The sequence below is a fragment of the Erinaceus europaeus genome, chromosome 2 (genome assembly GCF_950295315.1).
Source record: "Erinaceus europaeus chromosome 2, mEriEur2.1, whole genome shotgun sequence".
In the NCBI taxonomy this organism is placed as follows: domain Eukaryota; kingdom Metazoa; phylum Chordata; class Mammalia; order Eulipotyphla; family Erinaceidae; genus Erinaceus; species Erinaceus europaeus.
Window position 1 is genome coordinate 191955586 of NC_080163.1, and position 26205 is coordinate 191981790.

Here is a 26205-nt window from a genome sequence, read left to right on the forward strand (position 1 = left end):
GGGAATGTCAATTGGTCCAACCTCTGTGGAGAACAGTCTGGAGAACTCTCAGAAGGCTAGCAATGGACTTACCCTATGATCCTGCAATTCCTCTCCTGGGGATATAGCCTAAGGAACCCAACACACCGATCCAAAAAGATCTGTGTACACATATGTTCTTGGAAGCACAATTTGTAATAGCCAAAACCTGGAAGCAACCCAGGTGTCCAACAACAGATGAGTGGCTGAGCAAGTTGTGGTCTGTATACACAAAGGAATACTACTCAGCTATAAAACATGGTGACTTCACCGTTTTCAGCTGATCATGGATGGAGCTTGAAGAAATCATGTTAAGTGAAACAAGTCAGAAACAGAAGGATGAATATGGGATGATCTCACTCTCAGGCAGAAGTTGAAAAACAAAATCTGAAGATAAAACACAAGTAGAACCTGAACTGGAAGTGGTGTATTGCACCACACAGTAAAAGACTCCGGGTTGAGTGGGGATGGGGGGGGAGAATACAGGTCCAAAACGGATGACAGAGGACCTAGTGGGGGTTGTATTGTTATATGGAAAACTGGGAAATGTTATGCATGTACAGACTATTGTATTACTCTCGAATGTAAAACATTGATTCCCCAATAAAGAAATTTAAAAAAAAAAGCTGTGCTGCTGTGAACCTCGTTGTACACAGATCTCTTGGAATGGATGTTTGGTGTTCTCTGGATAGGTCCCTAAGGGAGGAATTCCTGGAACACAGGGTGGATCCATTTTGAATGCCCTGAAGAACCTCCAGACCCTTTTTCACAGAGGTGAACCAATTTGCATTCCCAGCAACAGTGAGGACATGCACCTTTATCCCACACCCTCACCAGCTCCTGCTGTTTTATCTTCTCACTGCCATTCTCACAGGCTGAAGAAGTCACTCGTGGTGTCTTTCTTTACTTTTCTCTGAGATTCAGTGACTTGGAGCATTTTATACATAGATCTGTTGGTGATCAGGATGTATTCTCTATAGAGAAAACATATCATTTCCACTCCCTATTTTTAGTGGGTTGTTTATTTCTGTTGCTAGTTGTGTGGAGTTCCTTCTGTATTTTGCTTACTAGACCTTTGTCCATTGTAAGGCATACATATTTATTTTCAACAAATGCTTATTGAGGGCCATTATATGCAGGGTAGAAATAACGTATGTGGGAGTCAGGCAGTAGTGCAGTGGGTTAAGCGCAGTTGGTGCAAAATGCAAGGACCAGCATAAGGATCCCTCCTGGCTGGAGCCCCTGGCTCCCCACCTGCAGGGGAGTCACTTCACAGGTGGTAAAGCAGGTCTGCAGGTGTCTATTTTTCTCTCTCCCTCTCTGTCTCCCATCCTCTCTCGATTTCTCTGTGTCCTACGTTTTTTTTCTTAATTCTTAATCTTGATTTATTTATTTTAAATAGAGACAGAGAGAAATTGTGAGGGGAGGGGGAAAATAGTGTAGAAGAGAGACAGAAAGACACCTGCAGACCTGCTTCACCATTCGTGAAGCTCTTCCCCTACAGGTGGGGGCCAGGGGCTTGAACGTGGATCCTTGTGCACTGTAATGTGTGTGCTTAACCAGGTGTGCCACCTCCTGGCCCCTGATTTCTCTCCGTCCTATCCAACAATGATGACAACAATAACTACAACAATAAAACAAGGGCAACAAAAAAAAGAATAAAATAAATAAATATTTTTTAAAAGGGAAATAAATAACTTATGTGGGGCTGGGTGGTGGTGCACCTGGTTGAATGCACATGTTACACTGTGCAAGGACCTGGGTTCGAGCTCACAGTCCCCACCTGTGGGGGGAAAGCTTTGCAAGTGGTGAAGCAGTGTTACAGATGTCTGTCTGTCTGTCTCTCTCTCCCTCTCTATCACCTCCTTCCCTCTTGATTTCTGGCTGTCTCTATCCAATAAATAAATAAATGAAGATAATAAAGAAGTTTAAAAAAGAAATTAAAAAGAAATAATTTATGTGATAAGTAATAGTGCTGATATAACTTTGAAATCAGGAGTGAGGTAGTTTAAAGGTACTTATTGTATAGCTGTTAAAAACCTGACAACAGGGAGTTGGGCGGTAGTCCAGCGGGTTAAGCGCATGTGGTGCAAAGTGCAAGGACCAGCATAAGGATTCCAGTTCAAGCCCCAGCTCCCCACCTGCAGGGGAGTCGCTTCACAGGCAGTGAAGCAGGTCTGCAGGTGTCTGTCTTTCTCGCCCCCTCTCTGTCTTCCTCTCCTTTCTCCATTTCACTCTGTCCTATCCAACAACAAGGACAACAATAATAATAACTACAACAATAAAACAACAAGGGCAACAAAAGGGAATAAATAAATAAATATTAAAAAATCCCTTACAACAATGGCCTCTTAAAGAACTATTATTAAATTATTACTCACATTGCTGTTTATTAACTAGAATATTTGATTGGTCAGAATCTCATTCACTTATGTTGATTAAATAAAATGAACAAATTATTCAAAATAACTGCTATATTCCAAGTAGTAAATCTTGATATAGTATATTATTCCTTATACTTAATATCTGTGATGATAATTAATATTATTTTATCCTTTAATATCATGTCTGGTTACTAAGCAAGAAAACAACAAAACCTATTTGGAGAATGGGACATCTTGGTTCCAAGGCATATTTATAGGAATTCTACATCACAGTTTTATATCAAGGAATGACAAGTTATTAGTTCTTGAGGATCTCACCTCAGTGGATAAGAGCCAGTAGTCAAGATATAATTTGAGAGTTTCTCCACTGTCATACTGATTTTGAGAGCTCTGCCAAGGTCCTCTATCTCTTAGGGCACTATCATGTGAATGGAAAGAATCATAGGCTCTCCTCCTTCTCGGGACCACATCACTGTGCAGAGGATGGGGCTTAAACCCAGTTTCCTGTCCTTGCTAACGCAAAGGCCCATGAAGCTGCTCCCCCAGTTCTACTGGCAGATGCTGACTGTCTTCCTAGTGCTCTCTGACAGACGAGAGAAAGCTGAGACGGCTGTGCTCCATCACTCCCCTCAGCCAGTCTTTGAGACACTGGGTCTCATTCCCTGCAAGGCAACATGTCAGTAACTCCTACACACACACACACACACACACACACACACACACACACACACACACACACACACACCGCTCATATCTCATAAGCTTTGTAACTGGTCCACACACACAGGTGCCCAAGGAACACATTTCCATATTGCCCTCAGGAGTATTTTCACTTTTGCTGGGAAAGGAGTGCTTCAGTAGTGCTTGACTGTCTAGGCAGTGGACTCTAGAAAGTGCTTGAATGTAAAACACTGTATGTGTGGGTGCCTGCCATGGATTTTCCTCAAAATATGCACAAGATTATTGTGAAATTACTTTTAAATGTTCACTGTACACGTTATACATGTGCTTGAAACATTTATAGTGAGGGGGCTGGGCAGTAGTGCAGCAGGGTAAGCGCAAATGGCACAAAGCACAAGGACCAGCATAAGGATACAGATTTGAGTCCCCAACTCCCTACCTACAGGGGGGTCACTTTGCAAGTGGTAAAGCAGGTCTGCAGGTATCTGTCTTTCTCACCCCCTCTTCCTCCTCTCTTGATTTCTCTCTGTCCTATCCAATAACAACAACAGCTATGACAACAATAACAACTACAACAAGCACAACAACAAGGGCAACACAATGGGAAAAATGGCCTCCAGGAGCAGTGGATTCCTAGTGCAGGCACCAAGCTCCAGCAATAACCCTGGAAGCAAATAATAATAATAATAATAATAACAATTATTATTATTATTATTAGTGTGAAAGTTTCTCTACTCTCCTGGGGATTTGAACCTGGTGTCTTTAGCTTGTCAGGCAACCCCTCTCCCACCAGGCCAATGGGCTGGCACTGCAGGCAGCTGCTAGTTCTCTAGCTCTTGCTCTCTAACAGATGCGAGAGAGCTGGGAAGGCAGTGCCACCCTTAATCAAAGACTGACTGAGAGGCCAGTCTGTGTCTGCATTATGATTCTGTGCCAGGAAGTCCTGCTCTCATCACACAACACCCATCACAGTGACTACAAGCTGAGGCTCCTCTGTGCAGTGTGCTTTGATTCCTTGAGAAACACCATTTAGAGCTTTTGAAAACAGCCTTTTGATTATATTAAGAAGACATCTACCTTTGAAATGTAAAAAAAAAAACACTGTGCATATACATATTTGATTATGCCATTTTGAATAATTTATAAAAAATACATCCTTTAAATTATTCAATATTGGTGGGCCAGCTGGTGGTGCACCTGGTTAAGTGCACACATTACAATGTGCAGGGACCTGGGTTCAAGCCCCCAGTCCCTACCTGCAGGGGGAGAGCTTCACGAGTGGTGGTGAAGCAGAGCTGCAGTTGTCTCTCTCTCTCTTTCCATTTCTGTCTCCCGTTACCTCTCAATTTCTCTCTGTTCTATCAAATAAAACTAAAGTTAAAATAATAATTATAAAATAATAATAATAAATACCCATGGAGCTGGGAAGATAGCATAATGGTTTTTCAAACAACTTTCATGCCTGAAGCCCAAGGTCCCAGGTTCAATTCCCCAAATCACCATAAACTGAGGAGTGCTCTGGTAAAATAGATTTTAAACATCCTTTAAAAAGAAAAGGGGGAGGGGAGGTAAGACAGCATAATGGTTTAGCAAAGAGACTCTCATGCCTGAGACTCCAAAGTCCCAGGTTTAATCCAATACACCACTGGTAATGGGGGGGCTGGGGGGGTTGGGGGGGAAGGGAGAGGGAAAGAATGGAAAAGAGTGTGTGGGGATAAGATAGGGTAATGGCTATGCAAACAGATTCTTATTCCTGAGACTAACAAGGCCCCAAGTTCAATTCCCTGCATCACCATAAGCCAGAACTGAGCAAGGATATGGAAGAAGAAGAAAAAAAAATCCAGGGGGAAGGAAAGTTAAATACCTGTAGAAAGAAGCTAATTAACACTTGATCTGGACAATATGGGGAGACAGCCTTTACTATATCTGTGTGTAGTGTGTAGGAATTCACTTCATGTGGATGCTGGAATAGTGGTGGGTGTGCCAGACGTTATTATATGAAGGGAATGATTCTTTGGAAAAGCAAATGAGTTCATCTCTTGGGGGATAGGGGTTGAGGGGCCTCAGATTTTTGGCATTTCTTGACCAAAGATGCTGAGACCAGGCTCCAGAATCATTGACTGTATTCTGGGTCCTTCATGTGGTTAAATAGGGAATAGCAACCTTTAAAGTTGTTTGAGATTTTTTTTGTTTGGTTGGTTTGGTTTTTTGTTTGTTTGTTTGTTTTTGTTTTGTTTGTTTTTTCCATTTGATTTGCTAGGACACTGAGAAATTAAGAGAGGGGAAGATAGATAGGGAGAGAGTCTACCTGCAGACCTGCTTCTCCATTCTTAAAGTGCCCCACTCCCTGCAGGTGGAGAGTGGAGGCTTGGACCAGGTCTGATTGCGCCACTGCCCAGCAACCCCCCCTTTTCAATGGTTTTCAGTGTTGCTTCAGTTGAGAGACCAGCAGTCTGATGAGCTTTGGTCTGTCTCAGACTTTTGTTGTGAAGCATCTTGGCTTTCTCCATGGGAAATAGAGGCCAGGAATGTGGATGGTTAAGGAAAGAATACTGTGATGGGTGTTGGGAAGTGGAAGTGCCAGAAGATTACTGCTGGATTCTGAAGATCTCTCTCTCTCGCACACGCACACGCATGATCTGGATGCTGGGGAAACATAATCTGGATCCTGGGAAAAAACTAATTCAACTGACCAGTGAATCAGGATCTTCTCAAGGAGCAATGGGACATTTCAAGAAAATAATACCATCGTGACTACTTTTCTTGTGTATCATTTTGTGGTGTTTTTTTTTCCTTTAATATTTATTTATTCCCCTTTTTGCCTTGTTATTTTATTGTTGTAGTTATTATTGTTGTTGTTTTTGGATAGGACAGAGAGAAATGGAGAGAGGAGGGGAAGACAGAGAGGAGGTAAGACAGACACTTGCAGACCTGCTTCACCGCCTGTGAAGCGACTCCCCTGCAGGTGAGGAGGGAGCCGGGGTCTCCAACTGGGATCCTTAAGCCAGTCCTTGGGCTTTGTGCCATGTGCGCTTAACCCGCTGTGGTACTACCCGACTCCCGGGTTGTTGTTGTTTTTAATGTGTTTCAGGGATCTTACTCATGTATGATATTACCTGTTAGTAGCCTTCTCCAGTCAAGCTTTATTATTCTCCTATTTTTAAAAGAGAGAAAAGGGAGGGGAGTAGGGTAGTAGTGCAGCGTGTTAAGCGCACTCAGCGCAAAGCTCAATGACCAGTGTAAGGATTTTGGTTCCAGCCCCCCGGCTCCCCACCTGCAGGAAGTCGCTTCAAAAACAGTAAAGCAGGTCTGCAGGTGTCTATCTTTCTCTCCTCCTCTGTCTTTCCCTCTTCTCTCCATTTCTCTCTGACCTATCCAACAACAACAACAGCTATGGCAACAATAACAACTGCAACAAGCACAACAAGAAGGGCAACAAAATGTGAAAAACAGCCTCCAGGAGCCGTGGATTCCTAGTGCAGGCACCGAGCCCCAGCATTAACCCTGGAGGCAAAAATAGAGAGAGAGAGAGAGAGAGAGAGAGAGAGAGAGAGAGAGAGAGAGAGAGAGGAGAGACAAGGAAAATGGAGGGAGCAGACACCACAGAGAGAGGGGGGAGAAAGGGAAAGAGAGAGAGAGACAGAGAGAGAAGAGGGAGAGACAAGGAAAATGAGGGAGCAGACACCACGGCAACACTCCACCATCCATGAAGCTTCCCCCAGTAGCATGATGCTCCCAGGTGGTGCTGGGGCTGGAGCCCTGGGCCTCATACTTGCTAAGTCACATGCCCTACTAGCAAAGTCACTCTTAACATCTGTGGAGAAATGCTTTACACACACACATTCAACCTGAGTGGCGGCATAGCTGGTTGAGTGCACACATGACAGTGCTCAGGGACACCGGGATGAGCCTCCAGTTCCTCCCTGCAGGGAAGACGCTTTACAAGCAGTGAAGCAGGTCTGCAGGTGTCTGTCTTTCTCAACCCCTCTCTGTCTTCCCCTCCTCTCTCAGTTGCTTTCTGTCCTATCAAATATAAGAGAAATAAAATGATTTTTTTCTTTTTTATTTAAGAAAGAATTAATTAACAAAACCATAGGGTAGGAGGGGTACAATTCCACACAATTCCCACCACCCAATCTCCATATCTCACCCCCTCCCCTGATAGCTCTCCCATTCTCCATCCCTCTGGGAGCATGATTTTTTTTTTAAATAAGGCTGCATTAGAAAACCTGGGATGAAGAACAATGTTGCATACAGACGCACAGAGGATGAGAGAGAGACCAGAAATCTCATAGCAGAAAGGAATATTAGCAGCTACATCCAAAAGAAGAACTGAATCAGAAAAAAGAAAAAAGGGAAAAAAGAGACAATTTAGCAATCAACAAAGGAGAAGGAGAACAGATGATTAAATGATTCCACCTCACTTTGAAAATGGGAGCTGGGGAGTGAATGATTGCTTCCAGGGTAATTATTTCAAACCAAAAATCTTTTATTTAAAGAATTATTTAGAGGGGGTATATCTTTTCCTCTCCCTTTCTTTTTTAAATATTTATTTATTCCCTTTTGTTGCCCTTGTTTTTTTTGTTGTAGTTATTATTGTTGTTATTGATGTCATCGTTGTTGGTTAGGACAGAGAGAAATGGAGAGAGGAGGGGAAGACAGAGAGAGGGAGATAAAGATAGACACCTGCAGACCTGCTTCACAGCTTGTGAAGCGACTTCCCCTGCAGTTGGGGAGCCGGGGTCTCAAATCGGATCCTTACACTGGTCCTTGTGCTTTGCACCACCTGTGCTTAACCTGCTGCGCTACTTCCCAACTCCCTCCTCCCCTTTTCTATCTCCCATCCCCTCTCAATTTCATTATCTGTCCTGTCAAAGAAAAATAAGAAAAAAGAAAGAAGAGAAAAAGAAAGAATGGCTGCCAGGAGTCATGGATTCATAGTGCCAGCACGAAGCCCCAGCGGTAACCCTGGTGGCAATTAAAAAAAAGAATTATTTATTTATAGTGGCTGGCTGATGACACACCTAGCTGAGAGCACACATTACCATGCACAGAGACCCAGGTTCAATCCCCTGCTTCCCACCTTCAAGGTTATCACCAGTGTGATGAGCATTGGAGCAGGTCTGCAGATGTCTCTTTGCCTCTCTCCCTATCTCCCCCTTCTCTCAAAATTTCTGTCCTATCAAATAAATAATAAACATTTATTAATATTTTTATTTTATTTTAATGGGAAAGAGTAGACACAGAAGAAAAGATAGCTAGAGAGAAAGAGGCCAGAACATTGCTCAGTTCTGGCTGATGGTGGTGCTGGGGTATTGAACCTGGGACCTCAGAGCCTCAGGCTTGAAAGGCTTTTGCATAACCATTATGCTGTCTCCCCAGCTCATAAAATTTTAAAAGTTATAAAAGAAAGAATTAGGGGAGTTGGGCGGTAGCGCAGTGGGTTAAGCGCACGTGGCGCAAAGTGCAAGGACCAGCATAAGGATCCCAGTTTGAACCCCCAGCTCCCCACCTGCAGGGGCGTCACTTCATAGGTGGTAAAGCAGGTCTGCAGGTGTCTATCTTTCTCTCCCCCTCTCTGTCTTCCCCTCCTCTCTCCATTTCTCTCTGTCCTATCCAACAATGACAACAACAATAATAACTACAACGATAATAACTACAACAATAAAACAACAAGGGCAACAAAAGGGAAAATAAATAAATATTAAAAAAGAAAGAACCATTTCTCAAAGAGAAAGAGAGGGGAGGGGGACACTCCTCTGGTACATCCAATGCTAAGGGCTCAAGTTCAGGTCCTCAGGTCCATAAGTTTAGAGCTCTAGCCACTGCGCCACCTTCTATGCCAGTGGATAGAAAAATGGATAAAAGTCTTAAGTTCTTGGCTTTAGTTGTTCACCTTGCTAATGGACTCCGAAGATCTGAAGGCAGATTGTCCCCTCTGACCCTTCCTTCCACTATATGTCACAGAACCCAGATTTGTCCATTTCCACACTCAGAGCCACTCCGAGTGACCACGGGGGGTGAAGGGGGGGGAGGTAGGCTGGCCCCACCACCCTCCTTCAGGCTGAAGAGCTCTAGGTCCCAGGTTCAATCCCTGGCACTCCATCTTATGACAGAGCTGAGCAGGCCTCTGTTGTATCTCATTAAAATTGACACCAAGACTTGTGGTCATCACACATGTTTATTTATTTGGAAGAGGTGGGTATCCATTGCCACCTTTAAAAGACAGAACCCTGTAAACATTTTTTACCCTTCCAGGCTCTTCAAGCCTCCTGGTGTTATTATCTGTGGAAGGGTACAATCTATCATGTGCCTCGGGCCTCCTGTTGGTGACAGAAAGGACCAAAGGTACTGAAGCATCTCGGAGAAGAGGCTCCACTGCCAGCCGGGGAGTGTCGTGCCCAAGGCTGGTGACTGTGGGAACATTGCAAGGGGCAGGGGCACAGGGACCACCATCAGCAAAATCAGTCTCTCACAATGTTTGCAAAGTGTCAGGAGGACCAGCCACCTTGCTTAGGGCAGATTCAGAAGGAGTGAGTGGAGAGGGTTGGGGAGGTGCACAGCAGTGACCCACAGGTCTTGTGTGCAGGAGGTCCCAGGTTGGATCCCAACATCACCACTAGCCAGAGCCCAGTGGGGCTCTGATCAAAAAAAGGAAAAGAGGAGGTGTGTAGGCAGCATAATAGTTCTACAAAAACTTCCAAAGAGGGGGCTGGGCAGTAGTGCAGTGGGTTAAGCGCACATGGTGCAAAGTGCAAGGACTGGTGCAAGGATCCCAGTTCCAGCCCCAAGCTCCCCACCTGCAGGGAGGTAGCTTCACAAGCAGTGAAGCATGTCTGCAGGTCTCTGTCTTTCTTTCCTCCTTCTGTTTCCCCTCCTCTCTCCATTTCTCTCTGTCCTATCTACCAACAATGACAGCAATAACAACAACAAGGGCAACAAAGTGGGGAAAATGGCCTCCAGGAGCAATGGATTCATAGTGTTGGCACTGAGCCCCAGTGATAATCCTGAAGGCAAAAAAAATTTTTAAAACCACACAAAAAAACCTTCTGAAGGTCCTGGGTTCAATCCCCAGCAACACCACATGCCAGAGCTCAGCACTGCTGTGGTCTTTCTCTGTATCTCTCTCAAGGACCAGCATCAGGAAACCAGTTTGAGACCCTCCACCTGCAGGAGAGTAGTTTCACAGGAGGTAAAGCAGGTCTGCAGGTGTCTATCTTTCTCTCTCTGTCTTCCCCTCCTCTCTCCTTTACTTTTTTCTTTTTTTTTTAGTTTTATTTATTTTCCCTTTTTTGCCCTTGCTTTTTATTGTTGTAATTATTATTGTTGTTGTTATTGATGTCACTGTTAGATAAGACAGAGAGAAATGGAGAGAGGAGGGGAAGACAGAGGGAGAGAGAAAGATAGATACCTGCGGACCTGTTTCACCCCCTGCAGCCTCTCTCCATTTCTGTCTGTCCTATCCAACGACGATGGTGACATCAACAACAATAACTACAACAACAATAAAGAATAATAATAATCCCAGGCATTAGTAAGATCTAAAAGACATGAGCCTATCATTCAGAAATCTGATATTTGATATGTATGGAACAGGCTTCCCCAAACTCTGATATCATAAGGAAAGAGATGTTTGCTAATACCCATGTGCAAGAAAGACTGAGAATGCAACCAAATTTACCCTGAAGTTCATGAAATTTAAACAGAGACACACATGACCTCAGCTGATTCCAGAACTGCCCAGGTGAGGCCTCAGCAAGGGGCTAATGTGAGCCTTGAACAAAAAATAGAGGTCATATAAGTACAGAATTATAGAATACATTTTATTATATCAATAAACAGAAAAATACAACAAATTACTATATACCAAAATATGACATTATTAATGGGATAATGGGGCCTGTAAAGGGCCAGAGCAGTGTTGGTGACTGGCGCGTTGTGGGTGGCCCTGTCCCCAGAGCCCATCAGAAACTCAGTGTCAGGCTCCGGGGCAGTCTGGGTCAATACAGGTGGCCGTGCCGAAGCCCTGTGCCGATGAATGAAGATGGAGCACTGCCTAGTGCTTTCCATGTCACAGAAGGCAGTGTTGTCCTCACTCCTCTGCTCCACAGCCACCGACAGACTCTTGTTCTTGTCGCTGTCAACAGAGGTGCCCAGGGTCCAGGTAGAGTCACCCCCAGCGCAGAGACCTATGAACATAGCAGTGGGTTTAGCAATGGACAGAGGAGGAGCCCCAGGGAGCAGAGCAGAGGCAGTGAGAGGATGAAGGGCTTGGAGAACCAAGGGGCTGAGGGTCCACTTTCTCACTGAAACCATTGTAGAGGGAGAGATGGGAGAGCAAACCCAGTCTTAAGTCTAGGAGACACAATCCCGGCCTATCAGCAGGAAAATGTTCAATGAGGAGTTGAGGTATGTGACCTTGTGTTCTGCTGCATGTAAGATTTGTAACTGGAATCCAGATAAATTTAATATGGAATCTCAGCAGAGAGAACGCCTTGAGGAAGAATATCACATCTCCTTACACTCACTCTACACCCAGAGAGTCCTCTGAGGCTGAGCACAGGCAGCAGCAGAGAAACAGGGTCCTATGTCACCCTGTCAGGCCTGGTCCTTCTGTGCTGGACATTATTTAGAGGAAGAGTTCATGTTCCCTCAGTGACCAAACAAGAGAGATGCTCTATCCAGGGGGGCTGAGTGGGATGACTAAACAGGCTAGCTTATTAAAATGATCTGTCTTCAATGTTTAGGCAAGATTTGTCTTATAAATACCCCAGAGTTTATGGGGTATGAATACAACCTTGAAAGTGTAAGTCAGTTCTTCTGGATTAGAATTATCATAATAAAAATATCTTAATCCATTCTATTCTGATCCAAATAAATGCCATCTAGCCCTTTTCTTACAAGGCACAAAGATCGGTGGGAGATTTTTAGCATTATATTGGGGAAGGGGGAGGGACTGGCTAGAAGGATCATTTTAAAGACACCTGAGATAACACATAGACTTTCAGTCTAGTTTCATGCTGATCTGGGCCTGAAGACGACTTGGGAAATGAGACTGCTCTGGGGGTGGAATTGAGAGTTTCACTGTAACAGGAACCCCAAGTCTTCTCCAATACAAACTCAGAATAGAGTCCAGTCCATCCCTGCAACTCTGAGCTGCACTGCTGCTCCACCTCTACCAGAGTCAGTGGACACGCGCATGGTTTCTGGGGGCTTCTAGGTCCCTGCCAATCCTGCCCCTCCCTCCCATGGGATTGGTTTTCAGTGTCATGAGCTTGTTTCAGGAAGGAAGATCTGACCTGGCTCAAGGCATACACAGGCATCCAGGGAGTCCCCTCTCCCCTGCTGGTCTTCACATGCGAGGCTGGGGGACTCCTGTGCTTCCTGTGGAAGCTCCTCAGTGGCCGGCATTTGGCCCACTTCATGCTCCTGCAGATGTTTGCCACCTAAATGGAGAGAAGCTTCAGTCTAGGTCCAGGCTGACCATGAAGAAACTCACCTCACTGTAAGTGTGACACACGGGCCTTCTCCTGGACCTTCTGTGCTAAGAAGGCTGTGTCTCTGTGTCTCTGTGTCCCTGAATCTGACAGGAGACCCTGCCCTCCAATGTGCCCAAGAAAAGAGTTGACAAAATAAACAGGAAGATGCTCTTATTCATTCCTGTGCCTGGAATGCCATGAATTCCTCATGAGGAAGAGCTCTACAGAACAGCACAATCTGCCACAGAGAAAGAAGTAGAGAAGCAAGGACTGTCCCTAGAGCCTGTTACAGAGCAGTGAGCTGGTCACTGTCTACTGAATGCACGGAGGCCTGTTGCCTGCGCTTTTCCCTGTCAGAAGGTATTGAAGCGAAGCTGGAAACCATTTACTTTGAGTCTTTGCAGTTAATATCTCACTCCAGTCAGCCTCTTCTCAGATTGACCTGACACTCACCTGCAGGGGGCTCTGTGGTTTCTTCCAGACTGGAATTCGCATCCTGGAAGAGAAGGAAGGCAGGGTCACAACAAGCCTTTGGAGTGAGCAGTGGTAGAACACATTTCCCAGCAGCTCTGTTTCCCCAGAGAGAGAGCCCTGTGTCCAGGATCAAAGCTACTTCACCCCTAGGGGTGACTGTGGTTTAGTGTCTACACTGTAGATTTGAGTGAATCCTTGGGTTTTCAGTGCATGTTCAGAAGTGTGTTGATAAGGGTATGTGGATTTCTTCCTGCTTGCTCTCTAGACTCAGGATATACACACAGGTAACTCCTAGTTGATTAATTTTTAATTAAAAATATCAATTATCTAATCAAATGGGTTAAAAGAAAAAAACCCCACATTTCCCCCAACTTGAGGAGAATCATTGCCTGGTATATGAAGAAGCAGGAAAGTGTCATCAGTGCTGCAGAATGAAGGCCAACCCTGACATGATGCATATGTTCAAATTATGCAAAAAAAGAAATAATAAAAAGAAAGTGGGCTAGGAGGTGGTGCAGCTGGTTGGGCACACACCTTACCACGTGCAAGAACCCAGGGCTGAACCCTCGCTCCCTACCTGTAGTGGGGAGGCTTCCTGAGAGGTGAAGCAGGTCTGCAGGTGTCTATCTCTCTTGAGGGGGGAGAGGTGGGTTATGGTGCACCAGGTTAAGCGTACATAGTACAAACTGCCAGGACCTACATAGGGATCCTGGTTCGAGCCCTTGTTCCTCATCTGCATGGGGGTCACTTCACAAGTGGTGAAGCAGGTCTGCAGTGTCTCTCTCTCTCCTCTATCTTCCCCTACTCTCTCAATTTCTCTCTTTCCTATCAAAAAAAAAAAGAAAATAAAAAAGAAAAATTGAATAAATAGCCATAGGAGCAGTGGATTTGTAGTGCAGCAAGAGCCCCAGCAATAACCCTGGAGGGAGGGAGGATGGGAAAGAGAGAGAGAGAGAGAGAGAGAGAGAGAAGGAAAAGGAAAAGAAAGGAAAGGAAAGGAAAGGGAAGGGAAGGGAAGGGAAGGGAAGGGAAGGAAAAGAAAATTGAGGTCAGTATTTTCTCTTCACTTGAAAGGGCCATCCCTGAATTGGGTTTGGTCTACTGCACCAAAGTAAAGGACTGGGGCGAGTGGTCTTTCAGGTCCTGGTGCATGATGGGGGAGGACGAGCTGGGCTGGGGGTGAGAGTGTTTTGCAGAAAACTGAGAAAATATACATATGTGCCAACAACTGTTTACTGTTTACTGTAAACCAGTAATACCCCCCATAAATAAAAAGTAAAAAAAAAAATCCTTTCTAGGGAGAAATTATCCACAGAAAACAATGCAAACCACTTTGTATATGCAAGAGTTAATTGGAAAAAGAAATCCATGCTAATAGAAAAGCTGCCTCGTGAAAATTATTTGGTGCAAGAGACATCAAGGATTGATATTAGGGGAAATCCGAAAAAAACGGTAACTTTTCAGATGCAGTGTTCTTTCCAAGTTTGTCATGTGACCACTAAGGACTGTTGCATATAATCCCAGCTTCCTTTTCTGTGTATACATAGACCTGTGTGTCTGTAGAAAAATACACTTTTCTGTCTGGTACATTCTGGATTCTTCCCTCATATCTAGACCTCTTTCTGTCCAAGGCAGGAGCTTGGAGTGTAAGTTCTAGTCTTAGAAATACTTACAGTGATGTCTTGCACCTGCTTTCTGGATACAGTGGTGTTCTGGATGCCCAGAATCTCCTTCTGAATGTTGCTAATCAAGTCCACAGTGACCCAAAACAGAAGAATATCTGTTAGATTATTTTCAAGTCAACTTACATTTTGACTAGTCACTTCAGTCTTTTTCACTACTTTTTCAAGATATCAACATACTCAGCAAGATCTAATGAAGAGATATGCAAATGTATTTCTGGAAAATGAGAGCAATCCTAGAAAACATATCTATGTTGTCAGCTCTCTGACATCAGGCCTGTAGATCCCATCCTCACAGCTTTCCTGCCTGGAGTCCAGGCCAGAACCTCCCTGGGCTGTAGGGCTGGCAGGTGCATTTCCTTTGAGAACCACCCCACAGAGAAACCTGCCCTTAAGTCAGGTCAGGTGAATAGATGGTCCAGGGTGATGTTAGCTCCCATCACAGCGTGGAGAGAAGGGGGAGGAGAGGGAGGGGCCCTGACTGCTAGGACTCTGCATTCTGAGAACTTGAAGATTTGAAATACCATGGCCTGGGAGGTGTCACAAAAGAAAAAGGATGCAAGCATGAGATCCTAGTTCAATCCCTGGAAGCACATGTACCAGAGTGATGTCTGGTTCTTTCTCTCCCCATCTTTCTAATTAATAAAATAAAGTCTTAAAAAAAGATTTGAAATACCTGAACTAAGGACATACCTATAAAGCTGTGTGTACCATTGCTCCATTTTCGTAACTGAACTGAAATCCAAGAGAAGGGGAGAAAAGAAGATAAAATGCACAAAATTCACACAAACTTATTGTGAGTACTACCCCCACCAATAAAAAGTTAAAAAAGGTAAAATAAAATAAAATAAAATAAAATAAAGTTATCCCTTCCAGGGGTAAATTATCTACAGGAAACAAAATAAAAATCATCAACATGTAAACATCAACATGAGGTTGTTTTTGGTGGGACTGTGTGAGTCAGGAGGCCTGTCCTGCTCACTGGGTGGTGAGAGGCCCAGTTCTCTGACAGATAGTTTGCTGAGTTGGCAAAGAAATCTTCTAGATGTAGTGGAAATTGCGTGGGGGTTCAGGTGGTGGTGCCAGTGGTTAACTGCACATGTTACCATGCACAAGGACCCAGATTCAAGCCCCTGGTCCCCACCTGCAGAGGGCTTAGAAGCTGCATGTGTTTGCTTGAATCAGAGCCATTGGGGGACAGTTGAGAGCACACAGCTGTCCTTGTGGGGGTCAGAGCACGTGTGGCTAATAGACCCCCAGATGGAGCTGTGCTCCCCCCGAGAGTCATGAGGAGACAGGGTCAGGCTGCAGACTTACTGAAAACAGACCACGAAGATGCGGTCTCTCCAGCCCAAGACCAGCGATGTTCGGGCTTTCTTTCCTTTCCTCTTGTAGAATGTCACCCACATGTCCCGCAGGGTCAACGTGTACTTGATTCTGAAGTCACTCTTCAACCTGGAGGGAACAGAGCACAGAGCAGTCAGTTGGCATCTCCAGCATTCTGGGAGCAGCTGTGTTTCTCCTGGGGAGATGGTGGGTGTGTTTCTGTGGCTCCTTCCCCTCTGAGCTGAGCCTTGAGAGCACAGCAGAGGGAGGGCTGGGGCCTGAGTGCTGTGTGCTGACTGGAGCCCGGCCCAGGATGTCCCTGAACACTCCTTACCAGTGGGAGGAAAGCAGCCATTTTCCTGAACATTGTAGAACAATTAGATAACCCCCCTATATTTATGAGCTCGCTAAGAGAACCTTTCACTCAGTTAGCATCTTTCCTGTTGCTTACTTGTTAGCCATAATGATCCATGATCATATTTTCCTTATTGATTATATGGAAATTGCAATGAGATTATTAGTTAATTATTGTCATCCTGAAATTACTTGAGGATACTAATGAAATAAATCATGCATTACAATGTTAGTTAAGCATATTTTCCATGAGTCCCTGTCGTATGCTTTACATTGGCTTGTTCTAGCCCTCCCCCTCCAAGAGAATTGGATGAGTCCTGTTAATTTCAGGGGCCTGCTTGGCCCCGCCCCAAGGGACCCTGGGAGAGGGTTCCTGAGTCCGAGAGTTCCTGAGTTCCAGTGACAGAGTTTCTGAGTTCTGGAGTTCGAGAGTGCGAGGGTGCGAGAGTTTCTGAGTTCGAGAGTAAGGGAGAGGGTTCCTGAGTTCCAGAGTAAAAGAAAGAGTGCTTGCGCCGCCGCAAAGAGACAGCAGAGTTCTGTTTGGTGATTAGTTTGTCTTAGTTTGTGAATCGTTGTTCCTGAATAAAGAAATACAGCTGCCCTGCCCAGCCGTTGTCTCCGCGTCTCTGTTCACCACCGTGAAGCCAGCCCGGCCCGGCAAGAGCCTCCGAATTTTAACAACAAATGGCGCCCACGTGGACCTGACCTGCGCATCTCTCAGGTAAGTAAAGACAATTTGGCTACCTATGCACGATGGCCTTCTCTTCTGCTTGTGAAGAGATCTCCAAAGGCCTCTGCTCTTTCTTCACGAGACTGTTTTGCTGTTTCTGGAACATTTATCTCTGGACCACTCTGTGGTTTCCACTCGCTCGGGCGAACTCAGAACAGCCAGCGGGAAGAGCCAGCGGGCGGGAGGCAAGGCGCGGAGCTGCTGTTTCCACCTGGTCAAACAGCCAGCCAGCCGGCTGCGCCCAGACAACCCCGCGCACCGCGCCAGCAACCCCGCAGCCCCGCAGCCCGCAGGAGGCCTACGCCAACATGCTGGAGCCCGATGCCAACATGCTGGAGCCTGAGGCCAACATGCTGGAGCCCGATGCCAACATGCTGGAGCCTGAGGCCAGCCCACAGGAGCCGGCTCTCCACCGCGTGGTGCAGGGCACTGGACGCGTGATCCCTCCACGCTGCTCGGCCACTGCGAACAGGGCAGCAGACATGGCAGGGCCATGGGGCAGGGCCGCGGCGTTCTATCATGGCCGCCACCCCTGGGCACCTAGGCTCACGCCTTCTACAAAGATGGCCTGCCTGCCCTCTTTCTATGAATTCTGGAACCATCCCGGGCCTCCCGGACCCCCAGGCTCCCTGCCAAAACTGGGCACACGAGATCTCCAGCCGCCGGTCCGGTCTGAAGACAGACAAGCTGGAGTACACAGAGATTTGTGCAGAGATCGCAACCTGCAATTCCTAGAAGTGGAGCTGCGCGGGAAGCCACCTCCGGATGGTGAACCCCCCCCCAACAACTAAGACAGTACAGACTTAAATTCGTGTTTAAAATGACATGTCTTCGTAACAAAGGTTTCTCTCCTTGTGTATTAATGACCATGTTTATGTGTATGTTTAAAGTTTGGTAAACAGTAGCTTTAAGGCTAAATTCTTACTAGTCAAAGATAAATGAAAAAGGTTTTCAACGTAATTCTCATAAAGATAAAAATTAACTTACATTTAAAGTCTAAGGTAAAATTAGTTAACAATCAATATATTTTAACTAAGTTGGTCTAAACAAAAGGTTAAATAGACTTGTTGATATGTAAAACACTACCTATTAGAAATGGTAGATCGCACAATGGCTATGCTAATTATTCTCATGCCTGAGGTTTCCTCTCCGGCCCACATCTAGGGTGTGTCTCCATCTTGAATGGGTGTAACAAAAGGTTGTTGATATGTAAAAGTCTCAAATTCCTTCTCTATTATAAATGTTAGATCGTGCAGTAGATATGCTAATAACAAGTTTTGTTTCATAGTAAGTAAGTTGTAGCCAGCTGCCTTTGGGACCCTAGGCCGTTCCCCGCCCCCATGCAAATGCCCGTCGAGGCAAGTAGCCCCCCAGAGGCAAGAAATGTTTTTTTTTTCAGATATGGCCCCCTCAGGCCTTCCCTTGGCAACATGCTGGTTTTGGTTATATATGTTTCTGTTCACCCCACACCCTTGATACTATAGTCATTTAGTTAAAAAGAAAAGGGGGAATTGTCGTATGCTTTACATTGGCTTGTTCTAGCCCTCCCCCTCCAAGAGAATTGGATGAGTCCTGTTAATTTCACGGGCCTGCTTGGCCCCGCCCCAAGGGACCCTGGGAGAGGGTTCCTGAGTCCGAGAGTTCCTGAGTTCCCCAGTGACAGAGTTCCTGAGTTCCAGAGTTCGAGAGTGCGAGGGTGCGAGAGTTTCTGAGTTCGAGAGTAAGGGAGAGGGTTCCTGAGTTCCAGAGTAAAAGAAAGAGTGCTTGCGCCGCCGCAAAGAGACAGCAGAGTTCTGTTTGGTGATTAGTTTGTCTTAGTTTGTGAATCGTTGTTCCTGAATAAAGAAATACAGCTGCCCTGCCCAGCCGTTGTCTCCGCGTCTCTGTTCACCACCGTGAAGCCAGCCCGGCCCGGCAAGAGCCTCCGAATTTTAACAACAAGTCCCAAACAATTAAGTTGAATTTTCAATATCTGTTTTTTTTAGTTGCCACTGGGGTTATTCTGTGGCTTAGTGGCTACATGATGAATCCACTGTTCTTGTGGGTCATTTTCCTGTTTTTTGTTTGTTTTGTTTTTTGATAGGACTGTGAGAAATAGGATGGTAAGGTGACTGAGTGGAAGAGAGGAATGAAACCTCCAGCCTTGCTAACTGCTCATGACTCTTTCCCTCTGCAGATGGGGAGTGGGGATTGAACCTGGGTCTTAGGCCATGGATGCTCAACCAGGTGTGCCACCACCACCCAGCCACCCAGTCTCAGTTTAATCTTAGAGATTTTCATGCCTTTAAAGGTTAAGTTATTTAAAATTTGCTTTCATAAATTTGTATTCATAATTATACATATACATATACATATCTGTCAACATGATATGTTATGTTGTTATGTTCTGGCAAAACATGAAAAGCTGCTTAAGTACTGTGCCCACTTAAAACCAGGCAGAGGCTCATGTACCATGAGAAGGACCATGGACAGGAGCAAAGGGAACTGTACAGTGGGAGTTGTCACTGGGTGTTTCTCTACTCTCTGTTCCCTTCCCCATCTCCTTCTTTGTCTCTCAGGTACTTAAAAAGAAATTTGAGGGTGGTGGGTAGATACTATAATAGTTATCCAAAGATACTCTCATGCCTGAGGCTCCAAAGTCCCAGGTTCAATACCCCACACCCCATCAGCCAGAGCTGAGCAGTGCTCTGGTAAAAAAAAAAAAAAAAATTGAGGAGGACTTTGCTCAACAGTGTTTTCCACTGTGAGTCCCGGGAAGCAGGGACTGGCTGTGGCTTGTCTTGCCTCCCTCGGACTGAGCTGCAAGGGCAGACACCTGAAGGAAGAGCAGGCTGTGGGAGGGTCCTCCAGGCTGGGGGCCCCCTGGCCTCTGACTCTGCATCTCTCCTTCAGCCTCTCCACCCTGGCTGCCCTTCCCCAGGACTCTGGCCCTGCCCAGTCTCCCTGCTTCCCCTCTGCTGCCTGCCCAGTGCTGGACAGAAACCTTGCAGAAAAGCCACCTCTTCTGTCCTCAGGGCAGCAGAGAAGAGGCAGCTGTGGGGTCAGGAGCAGGGGGAGCAGGTACGCACTTTGTGTTGGAGATGAGCAGCACGTTGGAATATAAGATCAGTTGCCTTTTCTGCCACCTCCGTCCCTTCTGGAATTTGCCAAGGCCTGAGAACTGGATGTGGCCACGAGGCACCACTGGGATGTTCTCCTCTTCCGGGCCGCTCTCCTCCACAGCAGAACTGCAACACAGCAGACCCACAGGGCAGCTTGTCACTGGGGAGGCTGGACACAGGGACTCCTGCTGATGTCAACACTCACAAGCATTACAGAAGAGTCTCAGTCCCCTAGAAGGACTCAGCACCCCGATTCATGAGTCCTGAACTAGATAGCAGTCCTGTGAGAGTTGAGGCCACTCAGGGCTAGTGGAGATGGAGGGCAGCTTGAAGGACATGACACAGGGGCTGTCACTTTAGTGTCAGGGGACAAGGAATCAGCAGAGTCTCGGGACCTGGGAGAAAGGAGACACTAAGAGGGAGTGAGGGGAAACGAGGGTATTGGGGTCCTGGTGCTTGGTGCTGGGTGGGTCCAGAGTGTTCTGCAGACACCTCTCACTGGGACATGAGAAATCTTACCCCCTGTCAACAAACTGCACTAGTGAATTAGCCCCTCAAAAATGATAAAAAGGGCTGAGGGAACAGTTAGAGGACAAAGGAGAGATGACAAATGTTTCAAACAGCCAAGTCAGGTCCACAGCACAATGTCTAGTTGAACTGAAAATCATGTAGCCCCAAGTGTCACCCCCAGTTTTGCATATGCCAGTGACTCTGGCTGTCTCCTTCCCCTCCCTCTTCTCCTTCCTCTTCCTCTTCCTTTCCCCATCTCCTTCACCCCTTCACATTCTCTTACTTCTGCTTCTGTCTCTCACTCTCACTTAATAAAAAAATAATGTAAACAGATATAAGACCTTATAGAGGTCAAATTGCAGATTACAAGACATCCAAGAGTGTGAAGAGGTCATTCCACTGTGGTCTCAGGTTAACATACACCCTTAGATAACAGGATTCTGTAAAACTGAATCTAATCTTAACTCAGTCATCACTTTGGAGTTGAGGGGGACAGGAATCCCAAGATCAACAGATAGTATATCAAACATCCAAATGTTTCTCAACTCATGGAAGTACTAAGCTATTCCTTGGCTGTGCCCTGAGTAAGCCCACAGGACTCTGATCCTAGCAGGTCAAGTCTGCTCTCTGGCATCAGCAGGAGGGAATCCCATGAGCCCAAGTAAACATTCATGAGACCAGGGCTGAAGCTGAGGATTCTGTCAGTGGGCATCACACAGAGCACGTCCTGGGACTGCCCTCCTCCTGCTCTGCCGGTCACACAGGGCATGTAAACAGACTCTACCTGAAGCAGGACAGACAGCCCAGACACTCTGAAAGCTGCGAAGACTTTCTGGTAGACGCAGACATCCTCTACTTTTTACTCCTTGACGCTAAAGAGAGAGCTGGACACAGAACTGCTTGCACTGTCAGCTCAGTCTCCAAGACTGAAGATTCCGCTGTAGCCAAGGTTCACTGGGCTATGATATCAGAGGTCAAAGGTCAGGATCATGACTGAACAGCTGACAGAATAATTCCCTGAAGCAATCTGCATCTTCAGCTTTGAGTTTTTCATTAGTCCTTTGGAATTTTGTTCTGATAACTATAGATCCCCATGCATTTATTAGAAATAATAGAGATGCCACAAGCCTTGCCTCCATTTCACACAGTGGTCATATAATTGAGTAATCCTAAACAGAGTAAATATCATAGCAGGATATTCACATGGATGCTGTCAGAGACACACTATTTCCAGGAGCATAAGTGTGTGTGTGTGTGTGTGTGTGTGTGTGCATGAAGGGAATGTCACTTGGCAAATCGAATGTCAAATGAGTTGTGGACATTCATTGATGACATTCAACTGTAGTGTAAAAAGTATACATCCAAGTAACCATTAGAGGACTGGATGTAGCCTAGAATAGACCTCTTAGGTTTTTTTAAAAAAATTATTTATTTTCCCTTTTGTTGCCCTTTTTTTTGTTGTTGTTGCTGTAGTTATTATTGTTATTGATGTCCTTATTGTTAGATAGTACAGAAAGAAATGGAGAGGAGGGGAAGACAGACGGGGAGAGAAAGACAGACACCTGTAGACCTACTTCACCACCTGCCCTGTGAAGCGACCCCCCTGCAGGTGGGGAGCTGGGACCTCGAGCCTGGATCCTTATGCTTTGCAACATGTGTGCTTAACCCGCTGCGCTACTGCCTGACTCCCAGTTTTGTTTTTTAAAGAATTTCTTTATTCATGAGAACGATAGGAGGAAAGAGAAAGAACCAGCCATCGCAGTCACAGGTACATGGGCTGCCTGGATTGAACTCGGGGCTTCATGGTTGAGAATCCAGTGCATTATCCACTGTGCCACTTCCTGGACCACAATCCCTTTGCTTTTTCTTTATGCTTTTTCCCCTTTTTATTGTGTCTTTTATTTTCTTTTTTAGTAATTATTTTTATTTACAATTCACTGGATAGAGACAGAGACGTGAGAGGGAAGGAGGAGATGGAGAAAGAGAGAGAGAGACACCTGCATCAGTGTTTCACTGCTCATAAAGCTCTTCCTCTTCAGACAGGGTGGGCAGGAGACCATCAGCTTGGACCCAGCAGCTTATAGCTAGTGCTCTCAACCAAGTAGCCTCCTCCACCACTTCTTGTCTTAAACAGCTCTGGTAAGATGCACTCCATCTGATCACAGACAAGAAACATACAGATTAACATCAGTGAGAGAATCGCTAGTCAGATCAATCAGGGTGTTGAGCCCCAGACAGGTGTGTTTGTGTCTGTGTCTGCTTGTATGGGAGAGAGGTGGGGAGAAGCCTGTTCTCACTGCCCTGCTGCATCGTCTGAGTGCTGGACCAGGCTGATGGGTTCCTCAGACTTCTCTTTCTTTCTTACCTTTCCTTATAAACTCAAAGAAAATACGACATTCTTAATAATGATGCGATGTTTGAACAATGCTTTTGCTTACTCCATTCAGGAAAAAGGAGACAGATGTTTGTCTTATGCAATAAAAAAAATGGTTAAAAGAATAAAGAGGAAATGGATCACATATCGGGTCAGGCACAGTCAGGTGGCCATGATTTCATTCAGTTCCCTGGGCTGTCAGAGACTCATTGGAACTTCATTTCCAAAAGGTTCAGGCAGATTTGCTGTAGCTGCAGTTTTGGGATTCAGCCACCTGAGGGCACTCATCCCCTACACATGGCAGCAAAGTGAACAAAAATCACTCAGTTTTCTTCAGGTACTTAGAAACTGGATTCTTCTAATAGACCAGACACATATTTTAATTGTGAATGATCAAACTTATGACAGTGCATAATGCTGAATAAGAATCAGAAATTGAAAGTACATGTAGATTGATATTAACAGTCAGCTAGAGGCATTCAGCAATTTTCTATTTCATTTTATTTTATTTGTTATTGGAGAGTCACAGAGAGGAATTGAGAGAAGAGGAGGAGATAGAGAGGGAGAGAGACAGAGAGACACCTGCAGCTCTACTTCACCACTTGTGAAGCTTTCCCCCTGTAGGTGGGGACCGGGGGCTTGTACCCCAGTTCTTGCACATTGTAGTGTGTGTGTGCTTAACCAGGTGCACCACCACCTGGCCCCCCCGCAACATTGTGTAAGATGATTCTTTCCATGGTTTATGTTTTAGAAGAATTTAGAAATTATTCCATACTTTAGCAATGTATTTGGATCTAAATTTACACAACCCTTTTTATGTCTCCAAAATTAACTAGCACAATAGTTTGACTTTCCTTAGGACATTTAGGGTCAATTCTCTTCTTTGTGTCCAGGGTTATAACTGTTGAGGCTCGGTATAGGCACTAGGAATCCACTAGGATGGCACAGCCATCCCCCTCCCTTTTTTTTCTTTTTTTTTCAATATTTATTTTATTTATTTATTCCCTTTTGTTGTCCTTGTTGTTTTATTGTTGTAGTTATTATTGTTGTTGTCATTGTTGCATAGGACAGAGAGAAATGGAGAGAGGAGGGGAAGACAGAGAGGAGGAGAGAAAGATAGACACCTGCAGACCCGCTTCACCGCCTGTGAAGTGACTCCCCTGCAGGTGGGGAGCCAGGGTTCGAACCAGGATCCCTATGCCGGTCCTTGCGCTTTGCGCCACCTGCGCTTAACCCGCTGTGCTACAGCCCGACTCCCAGCCCCTCCCTTTTTTTTCTTTTTTCGATAGGACAGAAAGAAATTGAGAAGGGAGGGGAGATAGAGAATGAGAGAGAAAGACAGACACCTGCAGACCTGCTTTGCCACTTGTGAAGTGTCCTGCTGCAGGTGAGTAGTGGTGGTTCAGACCTCAGTCCTTGTGTTGAGTTCTTGCACATAGTACTACATGCACTTAACTGGGTGTACCACCTCCCCACCCCAAAATGAAACTATTAGATGGACAGCTTTTTATCCAATGTCCTAGGGAAACATTAATAAGTGATCTTTTACTTATTAATTTGTGATTAACAATCAGTTGAATAATAACTGCGGCTCATACATTTTGGACAAAGAATAAAACAGACATTTCTTCATAAAATAGTTCTGTCTGCAAAGGAGGTTCTTCAGATGAGAGAGAGGGAAAGGATCCAGCAGGAGGCAGCATTTTTTGGCCTCAGGTTTCAAGATTGAGCCCAAGGGGTGGTCAGCTCCTAACAGCCAACTACAGAGAAACTCCACAGGGCCACTGGGTGGTGGCTCACCCTGAGGAGAGCACATGTTTTCCTGCCCAAGGACTGGGGTACAAGCCCCTCAAGTTCTCTCTGTTCTATCAACTACAATAAATAAAGTTAAAATAAAAAATTTTAAAGAGAGATAAATATGGGGCATCTACTCAACATATGCTGCGCTAGGGTCCAGACCTGGGACCTCAGGATTAAAATTTGTGTCTATGTGCTAAGTCACCTGCCCAAGCACAGCAAAGATCTGTGCATCTCTCTCCTCTCTCTCTCTCTCTCTCTCTCACTCACTCTCTCTCTCTCTCTCCTTCAGGGATTTAACAGAGTTTTACAAAATTACAGGGTTTCAGGGGTATAATTTCAGCTCATACATGGTAACTGTATATCACCATAACTGCCATCAAAGTTCTGTGACACCCCCACCCCCCAAAAAAAGCATGGTTGTCATAAAGTCCAAGAGAGCATTTAGTTACTATAGTTTGTTTGTTCCTTTGCCTCCAGGGTTATCGCTGGGACTCATGCCAGCACTATGTATCCACTGCTCCTGGCAGACATTTTTCCACTTTTTTGGATACGACAGAGAGAAAGACAGACATCTGCTGACCTGCTTCACCACTGTGAAGTGATTCTCCTGCAGTTGGGGAGCCAGGGGTTACTATAGGTTTTAAAAGTTTATTTCAGTCAAACATATCCCAGATATGAGTGAAATAATCTGGTAGTTGTCTTTCAGCTCTTTACTTAAGTGACTCAGCATAATAACCTCCAGAGCCGACCATTTTGTTCCCAGTGATACACTGTCATCTTTGTTGATAGCAGAGCAGTGTTCCATTGACTATATGCCCCCATAACCTCTTTATCCAGTCACCTGATACTGGCTACTAGTTTGCTTTCCTGCTTTGGCTAGTGTAAACAGTGCAGCTGAGAACATGGGGCTCAGATATCTTTGAGAATTAATGCTTCATGGCTTTGGATATACATCTAGGGGTGGGATTGCTGGATCTTAAGGCACTTCCATTTGTATCTGTTTGTGAACCCTCCATGCAGTTTTCCAAAGGGTCTGCGCCAGTTTGCATTTCCACCAGCAGTGTCTCATGGCTCCCTGTCTCCACACCTTCCCGGACACAGGGCCTCCTGGGCCTGAGGCTCTGAGCTCCCTGGTCCTGTTTCAGCCCCAGAATCAGCCAGAGCAGAGCATCCAGTGAGCAGCTGAGAAAAAATCTAAGGCCCCTGTAACCTCTGAGGTCGTGACCTCTGCTGTGTTCCTGGCCCTTGACTTGGGCCAGTGCTGGTTCTCTCAGTCCCTCTCTCTCCTCCTC

At 45.5% G+C, this 26205-nt stretch overlaps 1 protein-coding gene and 1 long non-coding RNA gene across 3 annotated transcripts in view; both read right to left on the bottom strand.

Moving 5' to 3' along the window:
• The window catches only part of LOC132536835 (uncharacterized), a 155212-nt gene that overhangs the window by 68542 nt on the left and 60465 nt on the right, over positions 1–26205 (bottom strand). The gene's annotated exons all lie outside the window — the stretch shown is intronic.
• The window catches only part of LOC132536970 (uncharacterized), a 49574-nt gene continuing 38668 nt past the window's right edge, over positions 15300–26205 (bottom strand). The window contains exons 3-5 of the mRNA XM_060186444.1: positions 20197–20414; positions 16036–16173; positions 15300–15453 (exon numbers count right to left, since the gene is read on the bottom strand). Coding sequence (XP_060042427.1) covers positions 15354–15453; positions 16036–16173; positions 20197–20414 — 456 coding nt within the window. The 3' untranslated portion in view covers positions 15300–15353. The remainder of the gene's footprint in view (positions 15454–16035; positions 16174–20196; positions 20415–26205) is intronic.